General features: G+C 36.5%; 1 protein-coding gene across 13 annotated transcripts in view; it reads right to left on the minus strand.

The window, feature by feature from the left end:
- Nucleotides 1–19,875, minus strand: part of LOC131035152 (uncharacterized) — a 258,229-nt gene that overhangs the window by 180,442 nt on the left and 57,912 nt on the right. For 11 of the 13 annotated variants that reach the window (XR_009103920.2, XM_057966797.2, XM_057966795.2 and 8 more), the window contains exon 4: nucleotides 10,416–10,583. Coding sequence is in view for 12 of the 13 variants with exons in the window: in XM_057966797.2 (XP_057822780.2) it covers nucleotides 10,416–10,583 (168 nt within the window). In the remaining variant the exon portion in view is untranslated. The remainder of the gene's footprint in view (nucleotides 1–10,415; nucleotides 10,584–19,875) is intronic. The other 2 variants (XM_057966796.2, XM_057966790.2) reach the window with 1 other exon arrangement.

Here is a 19,875-nt window from a genome sequence, read left to right on the forward strand (position 1 = left end):
ATCATTCTATTCTGCGTTGGTCGGATAGGGTTGTAGCGATAAGACTTTAGACACGTCAACAAGTAGAATGGACTCATGGGCAAAGAGTATGGTTGTTGAATCATCTAGGATCTACCTTAGACGCCTTCGTAGGAAGGACCCAGGCTCCTCTGAGCCATACACTTGTAGTTGTATTACTTTTGATATATGTGTGGAACATATGATGTCATGGATTTCATATTCCATGAGTTTTGTAATATTTTTACATTTGACACTATTTATATATCAATGTTTGCTATTTCTTTCAGCTACAATTTGCGTTTATACTAATGTGATCGATGTTTACTTGTGTATGTGATCAAATTAGCTTCTATTTGATGATGTTATTGTGTAATTAAGGTCTGTTTAATAAAGGGTGTATAAACAAGTTTTAAATCCTTAAAAAATCTCTAAATTTCTTAGGTTTTTCACTTTGTCGAGCCCTACCAAGTCCTAGCCGATCTGAGTCCAAAGTCCCAAGTCGAGTCACCCTTGTTGAGTCCGCACCAAATTCGAGTCTCGTTTCTATGTTGTCAAGTGTATTTAGGGAGAGGATTTGAGGTAGAAGGTTCTCTAATCCTACCCTTGTATTTGTGAGACAATGCAATCATGGGTCAAGACGCAATGATTGTCGCGGTGCAATCCTACTCTCTCATAGGATCATTGTTGTGGCTTCATCAAACAATTAGTAAGTCTTTTGCTTGTGCCACTTTTCTTGGAGCAATGGTGATGTCTAGTAAGTGTTGTCAAATATAGTCTGTGCGTGATGGGAAACAACATCACAGCTACCTTGTTATGTCTTGTATCCTTGTTTCTGACTTGTGTCGTTGTTCTTGAGCGAGAAATGCAACATGTCAATTGTATCTTAATTGCTAAGATGTGTTCTTGTGTTCTTTCAAACAAAAAATATTCATTTGGCTAATGTCTTGAGTTTGTGGGGAGTTACACAAAGCCTTCTTAAGTTTTTGCTAGTAACACTTGACCCTTGAATAAGAATATGTTTTGCTATGGAAAAACTTAGTAAATTTTTCAACCAAACAATAGGACAATTGCATGTTCTTTAGTATGTTTCTCTAGTTCCTTTAACTATTGTCAACCAATTCTTAGCACTAAAGGAAAAAATTTATACAATAAATCTAAGTAACTTCTACATGAAGCTTCTCAATTTTAAAAGGATGCATTTGGGAGATAAATAGATGCTAGGAAACACCATCTAAAGTCTCTTATGTTTGGAGACACTCCATATGTGTCTCCAAGACAGGAGCTCCTTTTCCAATACACGAGATAGAAGCTCCTTTCCCAATATAAGATACAAGTGCCTAGGATCTGGATACAATTTCCATATACTTTTTCAGCTCCCATTTGTTGTTTACAAATGGAGATTATTATGCATGTGTAAGGTTTGTTTATAAAGCAACTAGCAAAATAGGACGGCATTTACTCTAGTTCTATAACTTATGTTAAAATTGAAAAAGAAAAAATTGCTATAGTTTGGATTATTTCTTCTATTGAGGTTTCATGGTTTCTCTAGATATATATCTACTAGCCATTTTTTAAAATTTAAATGATGAACCTGTTGATGTGTTTTTTATGCACAAAACATGATTTCTCTAGATATATATCTACTAGCCATTTTTTAAAATTTAAATGATGAACCTGTTGATGTGTTTTTTATGCACAAAACATTTCAGAATAAAGTACCAAGGTAATTTACCCTCTCTTGAACAAAATCACCTCAGATGCTAAGAATGAGATCAACTAAAATGATTCCAAGGTTTCTACATGTCAGGTCTTGACGAGTGGGTAACTCAATGGTTGATGTGAATTGTTGTGTTTACTTGGGGACTTACGCAAATGTTTGGATTATCATGAATGATGCGGAATAGGTGTGCTGACAACTTAAGATTTATCAATATGGCTCTGGATTTTACTTCTTACTAAAAAAAGGACAAAAGGAATAGGGTTCAGGACATCTATTCTAAACCTAGGAATGTGGGAAATGATGGAGGATTTAGTGGAATCAAACTAGGCAAGGTCTCACAATCAGGTATTGACACAGCTTAGTGCAATCGTCTAAGGTATACTTAAAGATTTTTCAGGCTATCACCATCAAACGTTGACACCATCCAAGTTGATGCTTGTCAACAAACGCGTAATAGTTGAAGTTATGCTTACTCAAATTCCAGTTGACCACACAAGGCGCACTTACCAGCGGCAAGAGGCTAGTGGTATGGATTAAGGATTCCACACAAATGTATTCAACAAATCTTCCACTCAATTTAACATACATGAAAATAAATTCTAATCTAACTTGGAGGAATTGAAAACCATGAATGCAAATACAACACTTGAAGAGCAAAATCACCAACAATTGAACAATGATTAGGATTCAAATAGTTGTAGCATATACCAACAATTGTACAAAAACTCTCTCTTACAAATGAGAGACAAGGAGCCATATATAGTCTCTTACAAAATGGATGGCCCAGATTGATCTAAAATCAACGGCCGAAATCATGCCAACAAAACCCTAGAATTGCCCTAATTAGGGTTACATCAAAAATGGTGCCACCAACATATGGCCCAATAAAAACATACCTAGTCATCAAATAGGGAATCTTCTAAAAGATTCCTCCCTGCATCTCTCTCTCTCCTAGCATACTCCAAGAATCTAGCCAATACTGAATCTAACTCCTCCATGAAAATGCTAAGCAAGGTATCCTGTTGTAAATCAATCACATCTAGTGAGTCCAAGCAAGCATTCAAAGTGTTCTCCCATTCTAGCATGAGCTTCTGCGAACTATGAACATGAATCAACAAAGAGACCAAGTCATCTATCTGACTCTTCTTCAAAGAGTCCAACTGGCAAAAATACATAAATTTCATCTTGTCTCTTAATTCGGCTAAGTGTAAACCACTAGCATCACTAACATCAACACCTAATAATTCCTCAATCGAGGCAACGATCTTCATCTGAATGTCTTGAATTAATCCTTCCATCTCCATACAACTCGACTGGGCGTTCTCATAAGTTGACTTCTTCACGGCTAGTGAACAATACCAGCCATGGAAATCGTATCTATCTCCACTGTGCACAATGTTCTTGCTAACCAAGGTGGAATTAAGAATCTTCTTCAAAGCCTGGAGGCGTGGAATAGTCTTGTCTTGGATAGGCCGGAATTCTTCCCAAACTCCCTCCAAATACTAGATTCTGAATATGAGCCCTGTTGTCCTATCATATGCATGGACAAACTGAGTGAGGAAATCATCTGCCTGCTTTCTTGTGCTCTCAATCCACTTTTCCACCTTTGAGTGTGTACTTCTCGCCACCTCACAGTGTGAATGTATTCCATGGTCAACTACAATAGGGGAAATAACGGTGGGATTTCCACGCCTTGTCCTTGCAATATACTCTCTGAGTCTAATATTCTCTTCACTGTACCTTTCTTTCTCTGCAACCTCTCTGCCTAACCTCGCATCGATTGCCTGGAGGTTTTCACCAATCTCTTGGAATTCCTGCTTTCTGGATGTAGGACCAAGGGCAACTAAAGTGATCTGGAAATCCATAGGAGTAGCAATGTCCGTTGTCACGCCTGCAATATGAACAGCAATCTATGCAATCCGCATTCCTGTCTCATCTCTAGCTATGTGTGACAAAATCTCCGCTTTCTTGGGCTCCTTCCCCTTAGCACTTCTAGCTAGGTAGTCATCAATATCATTAATAGGCTATACCTCTATCATTTGTTTACTTTTTTCCATACTTCTCATTAGCCATTCAGGAATAGCGGCCATCTCCATACCATCATCGAGACATATTTCTCGATCAAGCTGTTTCAACGCCGAGATAACATGATCATTATCATCAGGATTATTCTTGGTGCAATCATATACCTCATTTCCCAAGCTAACTTCCAAAAGGACAGTAGGGGATTCCGGCTGATCATTATTCTCATCAGGAGATACAGATGTCGTTGTGGCATGGAACTCCTGAATATTCCCTGGTAGTATCACTATGTTGGAACACAGTTGAGTCTCCTTGTTCTGCTTTGTTACTTCAATCACTTTGATTGATGAGACACTGGGAGGGGGTGAAGGAATGATAAGTGGAGAAATGATAGTCTTTTGTTTCTTCTTCACCTCCTCAATCTTCTTCCCTATGGCCTTGACTTCTCCTAGTGTGTTCTTCCTTCTTTTGGGAGTTTGACTCTCTTCGTCTGCATGAATCCTGACATCACTGACAGTCCTCTGATCATCCTCGGAAGTAGACTCTTTCGGGTTCATCCTTTCATAAGTGAAGGGAACACCCATGTCAACTAACTTATTCATCTGTATATCTACCCATATGCAGGAGAAATTCAAGACCTCTCTCATCAATATATTCAGGTAAATCTCTTCTGACTCTGACCTATTAGGCAATAGGATTGTCGTCTTCATTTCATTCTCATACTGTGGATGTGTATGATCTCTATCATCTAATACCTGATCACGAATGAGGAAAAGTCCACATTTCCTCATGAAATCCACTGACATTCTAAACCACATTCTTCTCTTCACTGCTTGCTCTTCCATCAGGTTAGCCCAATAATCTTCTATGTCAATCTTGTGAGTGAACTTCTCTCCCCTGATCCTTCTGACCTTCTTGTCGAGATTGAATCTTCTCTCTTTTTATATGTAGCAAATTGATAGAATGCAAGCTCCTCACTCACAGTGCTGGCGGCTATGGCGGACTGGCAAAGCTCTGATGTCTTCCCAACTGAAATAGGGAATGTCATTCCTGTCCTGTGCTTCTCTCTCTTGATAACATCAAACTCTAGAAGTTGTCTTACCACTTCCAACAATATCATTCTGTCGGTTGGATACCTATGAAGTCTGTAAAGTTCAGATTGAAACCCATGAATCCTGAGGTATGTGAAAGTGGGAAACTGTATATACCACGATCCATACTTTTCCATTAACTTTGTTGCCTCCCTGGACAATCTTCTGTGGATTCCACCTTGCAGCATCCGTGTGATGTACATAGTGAATGCATCATTCACTCTCTTATAGTCTTCAATTCTATACATGCTCAATTGGGGGTAGCATTCATAACTCTTGAACTGTCCTTGCCCATTCTCAACTTCACCTTTGCATATTAATCCTTTGTATGAAACAAATCGTGCAAGCAGGTACACCAAGTAAGAAATCATGGCGAATGACTTGGACCGCTCTACATTCCTCAGCTGAAAATCTAGGTTGTCACTTATAATTTTTGACCAATTTATTAGTGTTCCTCTAAGACAATCCTGGATGAAGTATCACATCCATCCATCAAATATTGCTCCCTACGGCATCCCCATCACTCTGTTGAGTAGGAATATCAAATCACTATATTCCTCCTTAAAATCTATGCACATGAGTGTCTTGGGAGCCTTGAACGATGAGACCTAAGCTCAATCATCCACTCTTTGTTAATTAAATTCTTACATACACCCATCTTCTTCGTGTATCTTTCTACATAATCCTCCATGGTCACATTCTTCATGTCTGTTCCACGTGGAACTCCAAACACCTCTACAATGGCATCCTCAGCAAGGTAGGCGATGACAACGCCTTTAGGAGTCTTAATCATTCTTGTGAGCAGATCGTAACATCGTGCACACTCCAGGATAAGCTCACTGCATTGTATGGACTATGGAAATCCAGCGGCGTGGAAAATACCACTCTTCATAATGTTCACATAGGCTGGGGAAGGAACTTGATCTCCAACTCCGAACATCCAACGCTGCATCTTGTCGAAGTCTAGGAAATGCATGTTGGTATCAGTGATCTCCTTCCATCTAGATGAAATCTTGAGTTCTGGATAAAATCCAGTCTCCAGCATCTTCAATAATTCTTTCCTTTCCTTAAATCTAGACTTTGACATCGCACCTGTACGAATTTCGAAGTTAGACTTAGGAAAATAAATAATGTTCTTTTAATAAAATTTTTGACTTTCTAAAGATTTAGCTAATTTAGAGCATGGAATCAAGAAAATAATCCATACACATGGTAAATTTTAGCAATTAAGTTCAAAGTGTGACAACACTAAGGCATGGAAGCCTTCCATAAAATTCATGAATACCTCCTTATGCTTAGAAAATATGCAAGTTAAAATGCAAAGGAGTATACCGCATAAATGATGACTAAGGAAAGGTGTGAAAGGTTGTGTTTTCACACAATGAATGTCTGAAAACACCTTCCACAGTCAACAATGGAGGTCAACAATTCTGAAGACAACTTGAAAATCAGATTTTAAAAACATGTTGCAATCTTCAAAATGTGCATAAACTCGATAAAAATCAGTTCTAATGATGAAAATACCCATATTCGGGAATGTAAGTGTGGCTGGTAAAAATTTAATTTATGAGGGCAAGTCTGAAAATTGAATACTTCAGACTTACCAGCACCTTGCAAACTAGTTAAAAATCCCTGAAAATGATGAAAAATGGCTAAGGAATCATCTCCAAGCAAAATCACCAGAATGGTTAGGTGGCTGGAAATGAAAATTTCTGAAGACAACCACCTAACAATGGAGTTTTCAGACCTGCAACAGCGATAAAATGGTCTAGAAAATGCACAGAAAAGTCCATAAAACACCTCCAAATGCAAAATGCCTAAGTTGGAATTGGCTGGGCAATAAAAACTTAAGTCTGAAAATTAATGGCAGTCATTAATGGAGGTCAAAATCTGAAGCAAACCTCAGATCTGAAGCGGATCAGCAAGCTGGAAATGATGGCAGCCACCAAGCATGCATGGAAATCACCAAAATGTGGCATCAAATCACTCCCAAATTAAAATCGAAATTTTCCCAACTATGGCGCCAAAATGGAATTCTGAAAATGTTGTCAATGGCAGCCTTGATCTGCAACAATGGAGGTTGGGACAGCAAGCAAATAATGGAGGAAAATATCGCCCAAGTTTCCAAACATAAAAATCGCCAACTTTCACCAAAAATGTCAAATTTGGAAAAATCGCCAAACTTAGCAAAAATTGAAATTCTGGAACTGGTCTTTAATGGCAGCCAAGGGGATAGATCAGCAAGCTGGAAAAAATGGAGGAAAATAAATCCTCAATCCCACACTTCACCAAAAACACTTTGCTAAAATCCACCTAACTTGGAGAAAAAATCGCTTTCATGGAGACACCTAGCAGAAATAATAATAATAAAATAATGCTAAGGCTCCTCTCTTATACTCGCTTTCACCTCTCACTTTCACCACACAAGCAATGTGGGATAAAACACTTGCTTAAATACTTGCTTGGTGAAAACCTAACTTGCTTCTAGAAGGTTCAAATATTAAATGATTATTGCAAATTATTTAATTTTGCTTCTAAAATTTTAAATAATCATTAATCATTGTTTAAAATCAATTACAATGGTGCTTATTTATTAAAATATTTCAATTTAAATCAAAATTAAGCCTCCAGGGGAAAATCGACTTGGGTTGGGATTGAAAACTCCCTTCAAAAATCATTAAAATTTCAAAATTTACCCCATAAGAGAAAATCGACCTTAGCTTGGATAAAAATCCATGCATAAATTCATCAAAATTGCACACAAAAACCTCCCAGGGGAAAATCGATATGAGCTTGGACAAAAATACAGACAAAAATACACTCTACTTGCAAAAAATCACCCCCAGGGAAAATTCGATGGCAATCTGGATTGAAAAATCCACACTCCAAACTTACTTAACTTGGAAAAAACCTCCCTGGTGGAATTTCGACCTCAATCTGGATGAAAATCCGGACTCAAAACACTTCAAAACATTCCCAATGGAAAATAAATCTCTGTCTGGATGAAAATCAGGACTCAAATCCTTACAAAATGCTCTCAAGGGAAAATCGACCTCTGTTTGGATGAAAATCCGGACAAAAATCTACACTTAGTTGTCACAAATATCTTGGTGGAAAATCGACCAAGGCATGGAATCATCCTCAACGTTGTCTGCATTCCAGTTTGCACTCCTGGTGGAAAATCGATGGCAGTCTGGATAAATCCTAAAACTTAGCCAAATTTTAGCACTCCCAGGGGAAATTCGATGGCAGTCTGGATAAATAGTTGGGGAAAATAGTAGCCAATATGGATTTCAGGGGAAACCCATGTGTAGTGTGGATTTTGAGTGGGGGAAAGGATTGGGTAGTCTGGAATGTGAGGGGAAAAGCACCCCTAGCATGGAATTTGACCCTTTAACCCTTGGAATATGGATTTCCCTTAGGATTTTATCATTTTAACCACTCAAAATCACTTAGAAACATTAAATTTAGACTGGACTTAGGCTAATTTTCCAAAAATATGAGCAAAACGCTAGGAAAATATTGGAATAAAGTGCAAAACCAACTTAAATAATACCTTAGGAGCGAGAAAACAACTCCAAAAGGTCTATGAATACCTTGGCACTTTAAAATCACTGATGCGCGTGTTTAAAAACATGTTAACATTCAATAGGTCTACACTTAGCAAAACTTAGGATCATTAAAATATCAACATTTGCAACATGATCCTATACATTCAAAAACCCTAGACGACACTAGGCATGATCAAAACTCCGAGACTCGGGCACGGGAAACGCAAAATTGCCCACTAAGCAGCCAAAACCCTAACCTAACAATGCGGAAAGCCGACAAAGAGGGGGTCCTCATTAGCAATGGGGCGATGTGTGAAAAGGTCACAACACAACCCTACTGACTTCATTAGGGAAGTAAGTTATGCCATTGTCTCTTTGGAGGAAATATTGCAGTTAGTTATCCCTGTTGGGGCCAATAAGCATTTTCTAGAATCAAAGTGTCCAAGCAACTGAAAAAAGTAAAGGTAGAGAAAACTAGAGAGGCTTAACCCCCTTCTAATTTGATTTAATGGCAACCAAGGATTGAGGACTTCTCGCATTGACAATATGCTAGGTGCTATCCCAATGTGAGAGTCATGACATCTGATTGGAAGCACAATTTGGTGATTAGTTGTAGTAGCATTTTAGAATGAACAGGTTTATATAGAGATTCTTTCTCAATGCAGCCTTAAGGATTCTCAAGGTGGTTGTGAACCTATTGTGGTAAATATTTTCAGCAGATAATCATTTGAGTTGAACTGCAGAACAATGTACTTGGTTCTTCATATGGTCCAGTTCCTATCAGACAGGTTTCTGATCTTAATAATTGTTTGGAGATAAGTGAGTAAACTCCTACAGAAGGGAGCAAAATGCTTTTTCACCGGTCTAACAATGAGAGTAATAATCTGTTATAAATGTACATAAGGTTCAAAAATATATATACAATGACCCCATTAAATATAAAAAGGAATTTAGTCAAGATCTGACACCATTGAATGATCTTGGGATGAATGGAACTGAAATGGACAAGATTTCTAGTAGCAATGGTGAGGAGATGTCTAGCTCTACAAGCACCAGCATGGCAAGGGCTACTTGTTGGGAATACTACATCAGCAGGGAGAAATCTGAGGGGCCCTTGCATGTATTAGTTACGACTGTGAACCAGGGTGGACATTATCAGCACCAGAGAATAATGTGAGTAGTATCATGTATAATGTACAGCTGGGTAAAAGGCCCATTGAGTTTATTGACAAACTGTGAAATAATTGGTGGTGGTGATATTAGCCTGAAATCTCTTTGTGGTAATAAAAAATAGGACTTTTCCTCATGTTGTACCTGTGTTCTGTTGGAGTGGAGTGGGAAACTTCCATGAAGACTTAGCAAAGGAAAGAGGGTCAAGGTTTCTATGGTATGAAGCAGGAGGCCCTAAACAGAAGTGATTACTAGTTCTGAGTTTAGCAAGAAGTATAGAACTTTGACGTGAATAAAAAGGCCAGGGTCAATAAAGACTATTTTCAGAATACTTAGATAATGCATTAACATGCTCTTTTTCTAACTCATAAACTTACTTTGGGAAAGAGGCAGTTTCCAAACTAGAAATTCAATCACAACGCTATTTTGATTGTCTATGACATTATCAAATTTAGAATTGTTAAAGGTCACTGATTTCCTTCCAACCTAACATGGCTATTTGATTAATATGCATGCATAACCAAGGCAAACTTCAGATAAGATCTCATACTAGGCTTAACATTCTAACTAATGTTCCTGTGTGCTTTTGGCAAAATTTCCTAGCAGTTAATTGGATCATATACTGCTTTTTACTAAGTTTTCATTTTCTTTCACTTGCAATTTGTGTGCTCACACAGCTAGGCAGTCTATACATGGTAAAAATATTTAGCTTTGTTGGGCCTTTCAAAATTATTGCAGCATCATTATGAATGTTATCTTCTCCAAAGACAGGCTGAAAGCATCACCATTGTACCTGAGAGACATTTTACACAATAAAAACAATCAAAACGTAACTTTTAATAAACGTAAACAAAAACTTACCTGGTTTACTGTGGCCCCAAGGATAAATAAATGGAAAGCAATAAAAGCTATCTTTCTCTTTCTCTAACAGCATTCTTGAGTCTTGAAGATTCTCAGATGGGTATTGCTCGGCCAAACTGTTGTTGCCAGATCCTGATTTGGTTTGAAAAAATTTAACACCTGGCACCACTTGTCAATTTAAGAAGAAAATTAGATAATAGAGGCAAGATTTTAAAATAGGATACTTCCAGCAAAGAATATGTTGATTGACAGATGTTTGTAGTGGTTAGAATGGGACTCCCCATTGCATTGTACATGTGCATTTGTATCAATAGAAACTGTAATTTCTAAAATATGGTAGAACAAAGAAGAGAGAGTCAGGCTGGTGAAATTTCATATTCTGAGAATGTAAATCTAATCATTTGTGAATGCTATGCAAGATTAGGCAGTGCAAGGCAAGCAACGTTGATATTCTGGGTGACTGAAAAGAAAAAATCTACAACTGGCAATAGGATGTTTGTTGAAATTAACTTAAAAGAAATAACTACAACTAGCAAAAGGATGTCTGTTGAAAATAACTTACATAATGAAAATTCATATATTTCTTATGTGTTCACTGTTGTTGGATCTCTGCTGAAGCAGCCTACAGTTTGAAACTTGATCTTCTATTTGCATTCTCACACAGTGGTTGGCTGGGAAGTATTTTGTAAATCTGGTTAACGAAGCAGCCAGCCTGTTCTTTTCCTCAGATGAATACTAAATTCACTAAACAATTTGATGCCCCATTGTTTAACTTGTAATTTGGTGATGCAAGGTGACACACAATAAAGTAGCTTGGAAAAAATATAAGCATCTCCAACAGATCAGTTATAGAGTTTTAACATTGTTGTAGAGACACCTAAACTGGAATTAAATCTCCAGACTATATATATTGAATGATTTCCATAAGTAAAAATTCTAGAGAGATACAATCTAAAAAAAATTTAAATTATGCCAGATATTACAGAAACAGTTGTACGCTTCTATGGATTCATGGCCTTCAATACTTGCCGAATATTGGCTGTAGCTTATAAGGTACAATGCTTTGAGATTCACAGAAACCGATTATTCAAACAAAAAACATTAAACAAATGTGTTTGATACCCTTAAAAGAATGCCCTAAATTTCTACAAAATACACATCAAAATGATATCCTTTTGGAAACTTATGTCACAGATTCACAGTTTAATGTCTCAGTTGATCGCAAGGGGAAGCTAGCAGTAAGACATTGCATAAACGATTGTGTTCAATGAAGAACTGGGTATTAAACATAAATAATCACATTAGAAATATGTAATACTAATTTCATGAAAAACAAAATTAATGATCTAGACGTAATTCTGTTTACAAGAAAGGATATATCATGGATACAAGAACGGATATATCATGGATCAACTGAACACAATCACAGAATGAAAGTTCAACGTAGTAGAGGTTTAATTAAGACATTTGAGTGGTGGCCATTCAATGCATAGCTACAAGAGGAAAACATCTATATCGATATTTCATGTGAATAGTAGCACCCAAATGCCCAAGTTTTCTATCACAAACCAGGTTGTTTCAGATTCAAACAGATTAGTGCTTAAGTTCGTAGCATAATCTTCCAGAACACATTATTACAGATTCATGTACGATCCCTGACTGAACAACTTATGCCTGATGCAACTCATAACAGAAGCCTTATCTCTTTTATAATGCTAATTTCAATGCTTTTAGACAAAGTTACGATTGTGAAAGGTTGAGAATCAATGAGCTTCTTGCCTTGTCCTTGGATCATATCCTTGCTCAACTGAAGCCAAAACATGTTCCCAGCTTTGAAGTGAAACTCCTTTCAATACTAGTATTGGCAATCTTTGTACTCCCCCCAAATGCACTTGCATCTTTTGGTGTATCAATATGTTCCTTTCCAGGTTGAGAATCAATGAGCTTCTTGCCTTGTCCTTGGATCATATCCTTGCTCAACTCAAGCCAAAACATGTTCCCAGCTTTGAAGTGAAACTCCTTTCAATACTAGTATTGGCAATCTTTGTACTCCCCCCAAATGCACTTGCATCTTTTGGTGTATCAATATGTTCCTTTCCATGAACTTAGTAGCTTTAGTTGTTTCTCAACTATTTTCTTTTTTGTCACTTCCTTTCTTTCTATGCATGAGATGGAAATGTGTTTTGAAGCAAATGGTCAAAACATGTCTCAAGTGGAGATAAATTAGTTGAAATGAGTACTTCTCTACTGTAGGAATGCTAAATATATACCAAATTCTGATCCCATTTTTGTTTTCTTCCAATTACACCTTAAGAATTGCGTCAATGTCCAGTACACTATTCCACTTTGTATGTTTTTTTTGCACATAAAATGCAGTAAGTTTCCTGTACTTGGTGTTCACACTATCTACAAATTAGTATACAAGTCCAAAAACCTAGCAACTATGTTTCATTTAGGTAATGATTCATAGTTTCCACCAAATTTAGCAAGAAACTAAGGCATCAAGAAAATTATTACCATTCTACTTGGACATCCAAATGGTAGCATTCGCATTGAGAGATTAAAAAGCAGTTTATAAATAAATGAACTGCTAAAATGAAAAAAGGCAACATAAAAACACGATTTTTATCTTGGGAAATCACCCTTCGACAGAACATATTTCTCAAATACACAAACAAAGGTGTATTACTTTTGTCAAACCTTTCTACTTCAGTTCGCTACTTCTAAATGATACAATATTTTAATTATTCACTTTGTAGATCACTATATATAATGAAACCAATAATCTCCATCTTTCTATGCAGTTGCTGTTGTTTGTACATGCCTCTCATCAAATTAAAGGACTCAAACAGAACTGGAAGTGGAAGAATCAACTGCTCATTTCATACTATGTTTTTCTATATCAAGCATCATATCCACAAGCACAAATTTGACCTATGTCATGTCCGTTGAAATGGGTTTGACCCCAATGGTGCACGTCCATCCCACATTTTGTGAGACTATTTTATCTATCATCTATGACTGATCTTACCTACTCCTAGATTTATAACAGTTTCACACCTCTCTTCTTGGAGAACTTCTGGTCCTACAAAAGCTTATATTTGGGATACAAGAAAATTTCCTCCCATTTTTGTGAGTTTTCTTGTGTGTACTACCTTAACAACTTTCATTGTGCTGAAACTCCAATAGCTACAATTCCTTATTATGCTCAAGGCACGCTACAATGGCTGCTATGGGTTAGGAACAAAATTTATCCCTACTCATATAAAGGATGTCAATTAAATATTATAATAAGAGTTAAGCACACTACAACTTTTGTGCATGCTCCTTCAAAGCCCAAGGATTCATATCATTTGCTGATTTTCCTTCCCCGCTGATGCATACAACATGTTACAGCCTTTGCCTTTGTTGATTCTTCAACCACGTGCTACATACACATGTTCTTACATGGATTGCCATGGACCATACCATGAATGATCCTCTTTGTATTTGGAAATATTTTACAATGGTTTACAAAATTTATTACAAAGTGGTCCTTCATATGATTACCATGTACAAGAAGGCCTTAAAACAGTATAAAACTTCATAATTTGAAATTGTTTCTTCATCTTATAACTATGCACATGCTATACTTGTGACAAGAATTTGAAGCACAACACAATAATGAGATGCATCAGTAGTATGCCCTTAGCTTCCCTTCACCCATTCAAACGGTATTGCTCTTCTGCAATAATTATCCAAACACATACATCTGTACAAAATGTTTCCTACAAGCTGTCCATGTTCATTTTGGAGGACCCTGAGCTCATTCAATCAGTTTATTTGCAGCATTTGAAAGGTATGAAATAATGTACCTATTTGTGTTTTATATTTTCATATTATTTTTGTTTCTCCATTTTATTCTAGGATTTTATTATTCAGTTTTTTAATCCAGCTAGCTGCTAGGGTTTACAATGTTGCATTTTATAATCTTTAATTATTTTTGTTTATGCAAAGGTTTCAAATTCAATTTTTTGTTTGAGATATCGCATCAAATGGCAACCCTCGAGACCCAACTTAGAAGAATGAAACTGTAGAGGGAGAAATAGGGAAAGTACTATGTAAATATTGTGGGAAGATGAGAGGCATCAAACCATCTCAAATATCATCTTGCACAGATCTGTGGAAGAGATGTTTCACCTTGTGATAAAGTGGAGCTTAGTATTATACAAGAGGTTATGATTCTCCTTATGAGAAGTAGAATGGACAGCAACAGATGTACTAGCACAAGATGCCATTATGAATTTGATCATATATGGCATGATAACATACACTCTGATCAATGAGATTTATAATCATGACTATTGGCACTAATAACTAGTATCAATGATGTGTATTTAATTTCTACTTATCAGTTTTCTTTCTGTAAATTCAAATTTATGCACTTTTTTAAAAATTATTGTATAGATGTGTGTTTTTTAAGTTTGGGAATTTTGCCAAGATTTGATGAGTTTTTGCCAAGTTGGCAAGTCCAAGATATATTGGGATCTTTCAAGTTTTTTCCAGGTTCTCAAATCCGACTTTTATATACTATAACAAGAATGCATACCCTCATGGAACAAGTTATCACCCTATCCTTACTTTCATTTACCCAATAAGTGAAAAATGAGAGATTACCAATGTTACAACAAATTTGAATGCTACAATTTACCCATTCATTCATTTATTACCTTGCTTGTTTAGCTTACTCACCCATCTATAATCTCCCCATTTTTTCTCTTTCACTGCAATTGGCTCTAACTTTCTAGATGAATGCTAGCCTTGTCAAAGGGATTATTTGATGTTGCCAATGAGCTCAGTTAGTTTTGTAGACACTTATGAATCTTTCCAAAGTGATTTCCAGCTTCTAGTATGTTCTTCAAGATTCTTGGAGAGGGCGTCTATTTATCGTAGGCCACCTAGTCAAGCTCAATTCTCATTATTCATCATCGGTATCACTCTTGTGCAAACAATATTCGATTTCGATGCTTTTCAATAATTTCCACAACTTGGGTATATTAATGGCTTTATTATACTAAAGTTGCTATAACTTTATTTAAATATTTTTAAAGTACCTTGGTATAATAGCTCGTTTGAACAAGAATTGAAAGTTTTAAATATTGGATGCTACTAAAACGACTTTTAATGTCGGGAATGTTTAAATAATGAAATAAATCAATGGGAGATTAGGCTTATTTATTTTTAAAAAGTGATAGTATATTGAGTTTCCTGGAAAGTTCTCGAAAAGCTTATAGAGATTGAAATCAGTTTATCTCAACCTTTTGTAGGACAAAAACCCTCTTGGAGAAGATTAGCCACAATGATGGAAGATCCTTCCTGGTTGATTTTGGAATATAGCTCATTCAAAGTTACAGATTGTGCAAGGAGTTTGCAGGGTTCAAAGTTGATGAGTTTTGTCCTTGCTCAATTTCACTAGGTTTGCAAGTTTAGAGATCATTGGATAGAGAGCTATGAGAAAATAAATTAGAAGAAATAATGGTGTTTATGGATGCTGAGAAGTATTTCCCATCCGTACCCAAGTAGGGTCTAACTCATACAAGAGACGAAAGAAGGTTCCAACATTTGTAAAGGATCATAAGGCTTGAATTAATTTTATTTGCTAGTGCCGCATCATCTAAGGAGTTGCTTCTTTGAAAAAAGCTGAAGGCAGGGTCAATTTGAATGCTTTTGGAAATTTGAGCCTATCTCATGCTCACATGGCGTAAGGGAACATGAGTATTTTAGCATTTTGTGAGCCGCAGATTATGCTATTGTTTGTGTGAGGTGTGGGAAAAGAGAAGAAGAACCAAGCAACAAATCGCAAGTTTTGGGGATGCCCAAATTGTTCATACTGCTAGCATATGGAGTTTGTTGAAGCTTGGTATAGGAGTTTGCTAAGTCAATATGTTGGTTAGAGATTGTCGTGAGATCTCCCACCCCCTAGAACTCAACAGGCTGAAGCTTGGCTGGTCTATTTTGGGATCGAAATGTGGATGTAAATGAACTGTGAGGCACAAAAAGAGGCATGGACATTGTTGGGTGTATGGAGTCAGAGTTGATCAATGAGATATTTGTTGGGTGTATGGAGTCAAAGTTGATCAATGAGATATTTGTTGGGTGTATGGAATAAGAGTTGGTCAATAAGATTTTCCTTTGTTGGACAAAATTTGGGAGCTACAGTTGACAACAAATCCATCTTCTAGAGTGGGAGTAATCTTGTTATGTACCGATGCATGTTGTCATTGACTTCAGCTCTATACCTGCAATTTCTGTTATGAATTTCTCTTACAGCTGCTAATATGAATTCACAACCATATTAATCCCTAAAATAATTGGCCATGTCAACTTGCATCATAAGATAATACACACACAACTTCAATTTCAAAACAATATTTCGATCCCCAAATTGGATGCCTACTAAGGACTTGTGGGTCTCTCTCTTAAACTGAACTCCTCCCTTTTGGAATAGAGAAAACTTGTTCAAATTGTACCGAAAACCTTTATAGTAATAATATCTCTTCCAATTCATGTGCCTTTAGACCCATAATTGTTGTGCACATCCCTAAATCAGCATCTTGTGCACATTACTCCCCAAACAAATAGTTCAAATTGCATTGTTTGAATTAGTTGAATTCCTCCTCTCTTGGAGTAGTCAAAATGTGTTCAGCTTCTACAAATACCCTTTGCTCTAATAATCAGATTTTCCTTCCGTTTCATGCTCACCCCAAAATCAGCATTTTTTGTGTACATCACCTCTACAACTCATAAATGAATGGTTTAGATCATAGTTTAAAAACTCGGACTCAACAATTACTTGGCTGACCCAAAAAATTAAAAAACTTGGGACTCTAGAAAAACCCAGCACTGACTCGGCAAATTTACTGATTTTAAAAAAAGTTTTAAGAACATTCATATTACTGAATTTATAGACCCTATTATTGATTTCCTTCATATATATATCAAAAATAAAGTTCAATACACTTTGTAGACCAAAAAATGAGTTCAAATTTTTAATACACATATACTTCTAGTTACAATATCAACAAAAATTTTAAATCATAAATTCCTTCTATGATTAAAGCTCAAAAATTTCTGTTGTTGTGTGGATGTCATGGAAGTGGATCGTGTAGCTGCAGTATCTTCAACAAAAACCTCAACAAGACCCTCAAGAATAGGAATAAATTGTGTATGTGGTGAACCCGTCCCTAATGATTCACCAAACTCACCTTTTCAAGCCTCATATGCTACCAGATTTGCTTGTCATTTGCCTTCAATCCTCTCCAAATTAGTGTCTAATTAATACTAAACAGTGAATTCATATCTTCAGGCTTAGTAACCCCATTTAAATATGGATTAATGTCATCAAGTTCATGTGCATGATGTGTACCCTGCCCTTTTACCTTTTTTTCATGCATTCAAAGATTGTACTACACAACCACAATGCCATTCAAGCACTTTTGAGTCAATTTGTTGTGTTTTTCTTGTGAGTTATTAGAATTATATCTTTATTCAGTTTATTAATGGTCAATATTGTAATATTATGTAGATATTAGTAGTTTCTATTTTTGTATTTGTTATCGTCTCTTATTAGAAACATTGATCTCTTTGTATTCTATATAATGATCCTTCGATCATTCATTAATTCAATTAATTTTTACCAAATACTCTTGTATTATTGTATCAAAGTCGTAGGTGAAAATCTTTCAATTTTTTGAAATTAGTTTCTAGTTTTAAAACCTGTCTAGGGTTTCCGTTATTCTTGGGCGCTCTGTCTGTTTCACGTGTTCGATGTTTTCTGCAAATAGAGCGTCTGGGGGTCATGTTGTTTTTTTTCTATGCATCTATACTAAGCCCGACCTCTGTTTACCAATGACGACTCGATGGATTATTTTGCGCGTTTGTTTGTTCATTTTCACGCCCGTTTCCACTCGTCTTAGCACGCGATTTTCTTTTCGCATCTATCATTCTTCCTACAACATGATTCTTTCCAACGATGCGAATTTTCATCGCACCTTTTGTCTGGACATACTACACAATAGCGGCATTTTCCGTGACGGCATTTATTTTGCGTGCGCGTCAACTCCTCTATTACTTGTGTCAGGTTTTTCTATTCGTGGGCCTTTGCATTGCTGACTCACACATCTATTTTTTGTCCGCAGAAAGGGTTTCGATTTTTTTTGGCAGATTTTTTCCACTCGCGTTCTGCATTCTACGATTTTCATGATGCAATTTTTTTGCAATCTTCTGCTTCTATGCCCTAAAGTTTTATATGACCCACAGTTTATTTATCTATGATCTAGGTCTTCTTTTTCCAATGGCAAGAGCTAACATTTTTCAATTTTGAGTTCTGGCTTTGCGGACTAGGGTTTTTCTTGAACCCTTCATATTGATTCTACAGTTAGGGTTTTCTAAAAATCATTTTCAAAAATCTATTATCTGGACTTTTCTGGGTTTTTCGAAAAATCTACTGGATCTTTGTCAAAAAAATTTGGGTCATCAAAAATCCCTACATTGGGATCCATGCCTAAAAAAATTTCAATCCTACCTCAAAATCAGTGCACACTTTCTGCCTAAGTTTCATTTTAGTGCATCACATTTATGCGATTTCATGCGTTGACAACTTCTACCTCGATGTTTGTGCCATCATCCAGTCAATAGCTTTGACCTCAATTTTTTTCTGATGGCATCTTTGACGAATATTCTTCTTGAGGGAAGTAAAAAATTCAATGACAGAAACTATAATACCTGGAAGCAACGAATGCTCACAATTTTTGAGTATTGCATTATTGATCAATTGATTCTTGGAAAATTTTCCTGTCCTTCTGCAATCAGTCCTGATCAGACCAAGTTCGATGAGCAAAATCATGAAGTTGTCATGCTCATCAAGCTCCCAGTGACCGACGACCATCTTCCTCAAATACCTTTTAGCAAAATAGGTGTCGAGATATGGGAGCATCTCAAGACACTACATGAGACATCTAATAAGAGCAAAGCCTTCTGTTTGAAAATATGCTCTTCTCTATTGTCATGGAAGAGAGAAAATCCCTTCAGGTCCCTTCAAGATCATCTCAATCGGACCAAGGAAATCCATGACCAGTTGGAAGCCATCGGCCAAAAAACGGAGGACATGGTTGTCATAACCTTGAAAAGTTTGCCCAAGTCCTACGAGCATTTTGTCGAAACAATCAACATCACTTCAACCAATTTTGATCTAAAGTTCGCTAATCTTTGCACTCAACTTCTACAGCAGGATCAATGGAAGCAACAGTTCAAAAGCAATACCAACTCATCCTCTACAGAACAAGCATTTGCAACCAAATCCTTTCAAAAGGATAAAGGCAAATCACAGTCTTCTCAATCTTCTCAGCAGAAACCTTCTGGTCTGTCATCAGAAGGCTCAAAGAAGAAAAATGTTCAGTGCAATTACTACCATAAGTTTGGT

This window comes from Cryptomeria japonica, chromosome 11, assembly GCF_030272615.1.
Source record: "Cryptomeria japonica chromosome 11, Sugi_1.0, whole genome shotgun sequence".
NCBI classification, from domain to species: Eukaryota; Viridiplantae; Streptophyta; class Pinopsida; order Cupressales; family Cupressaceae; genus Cryptomeria; species Cryptomeria japonica.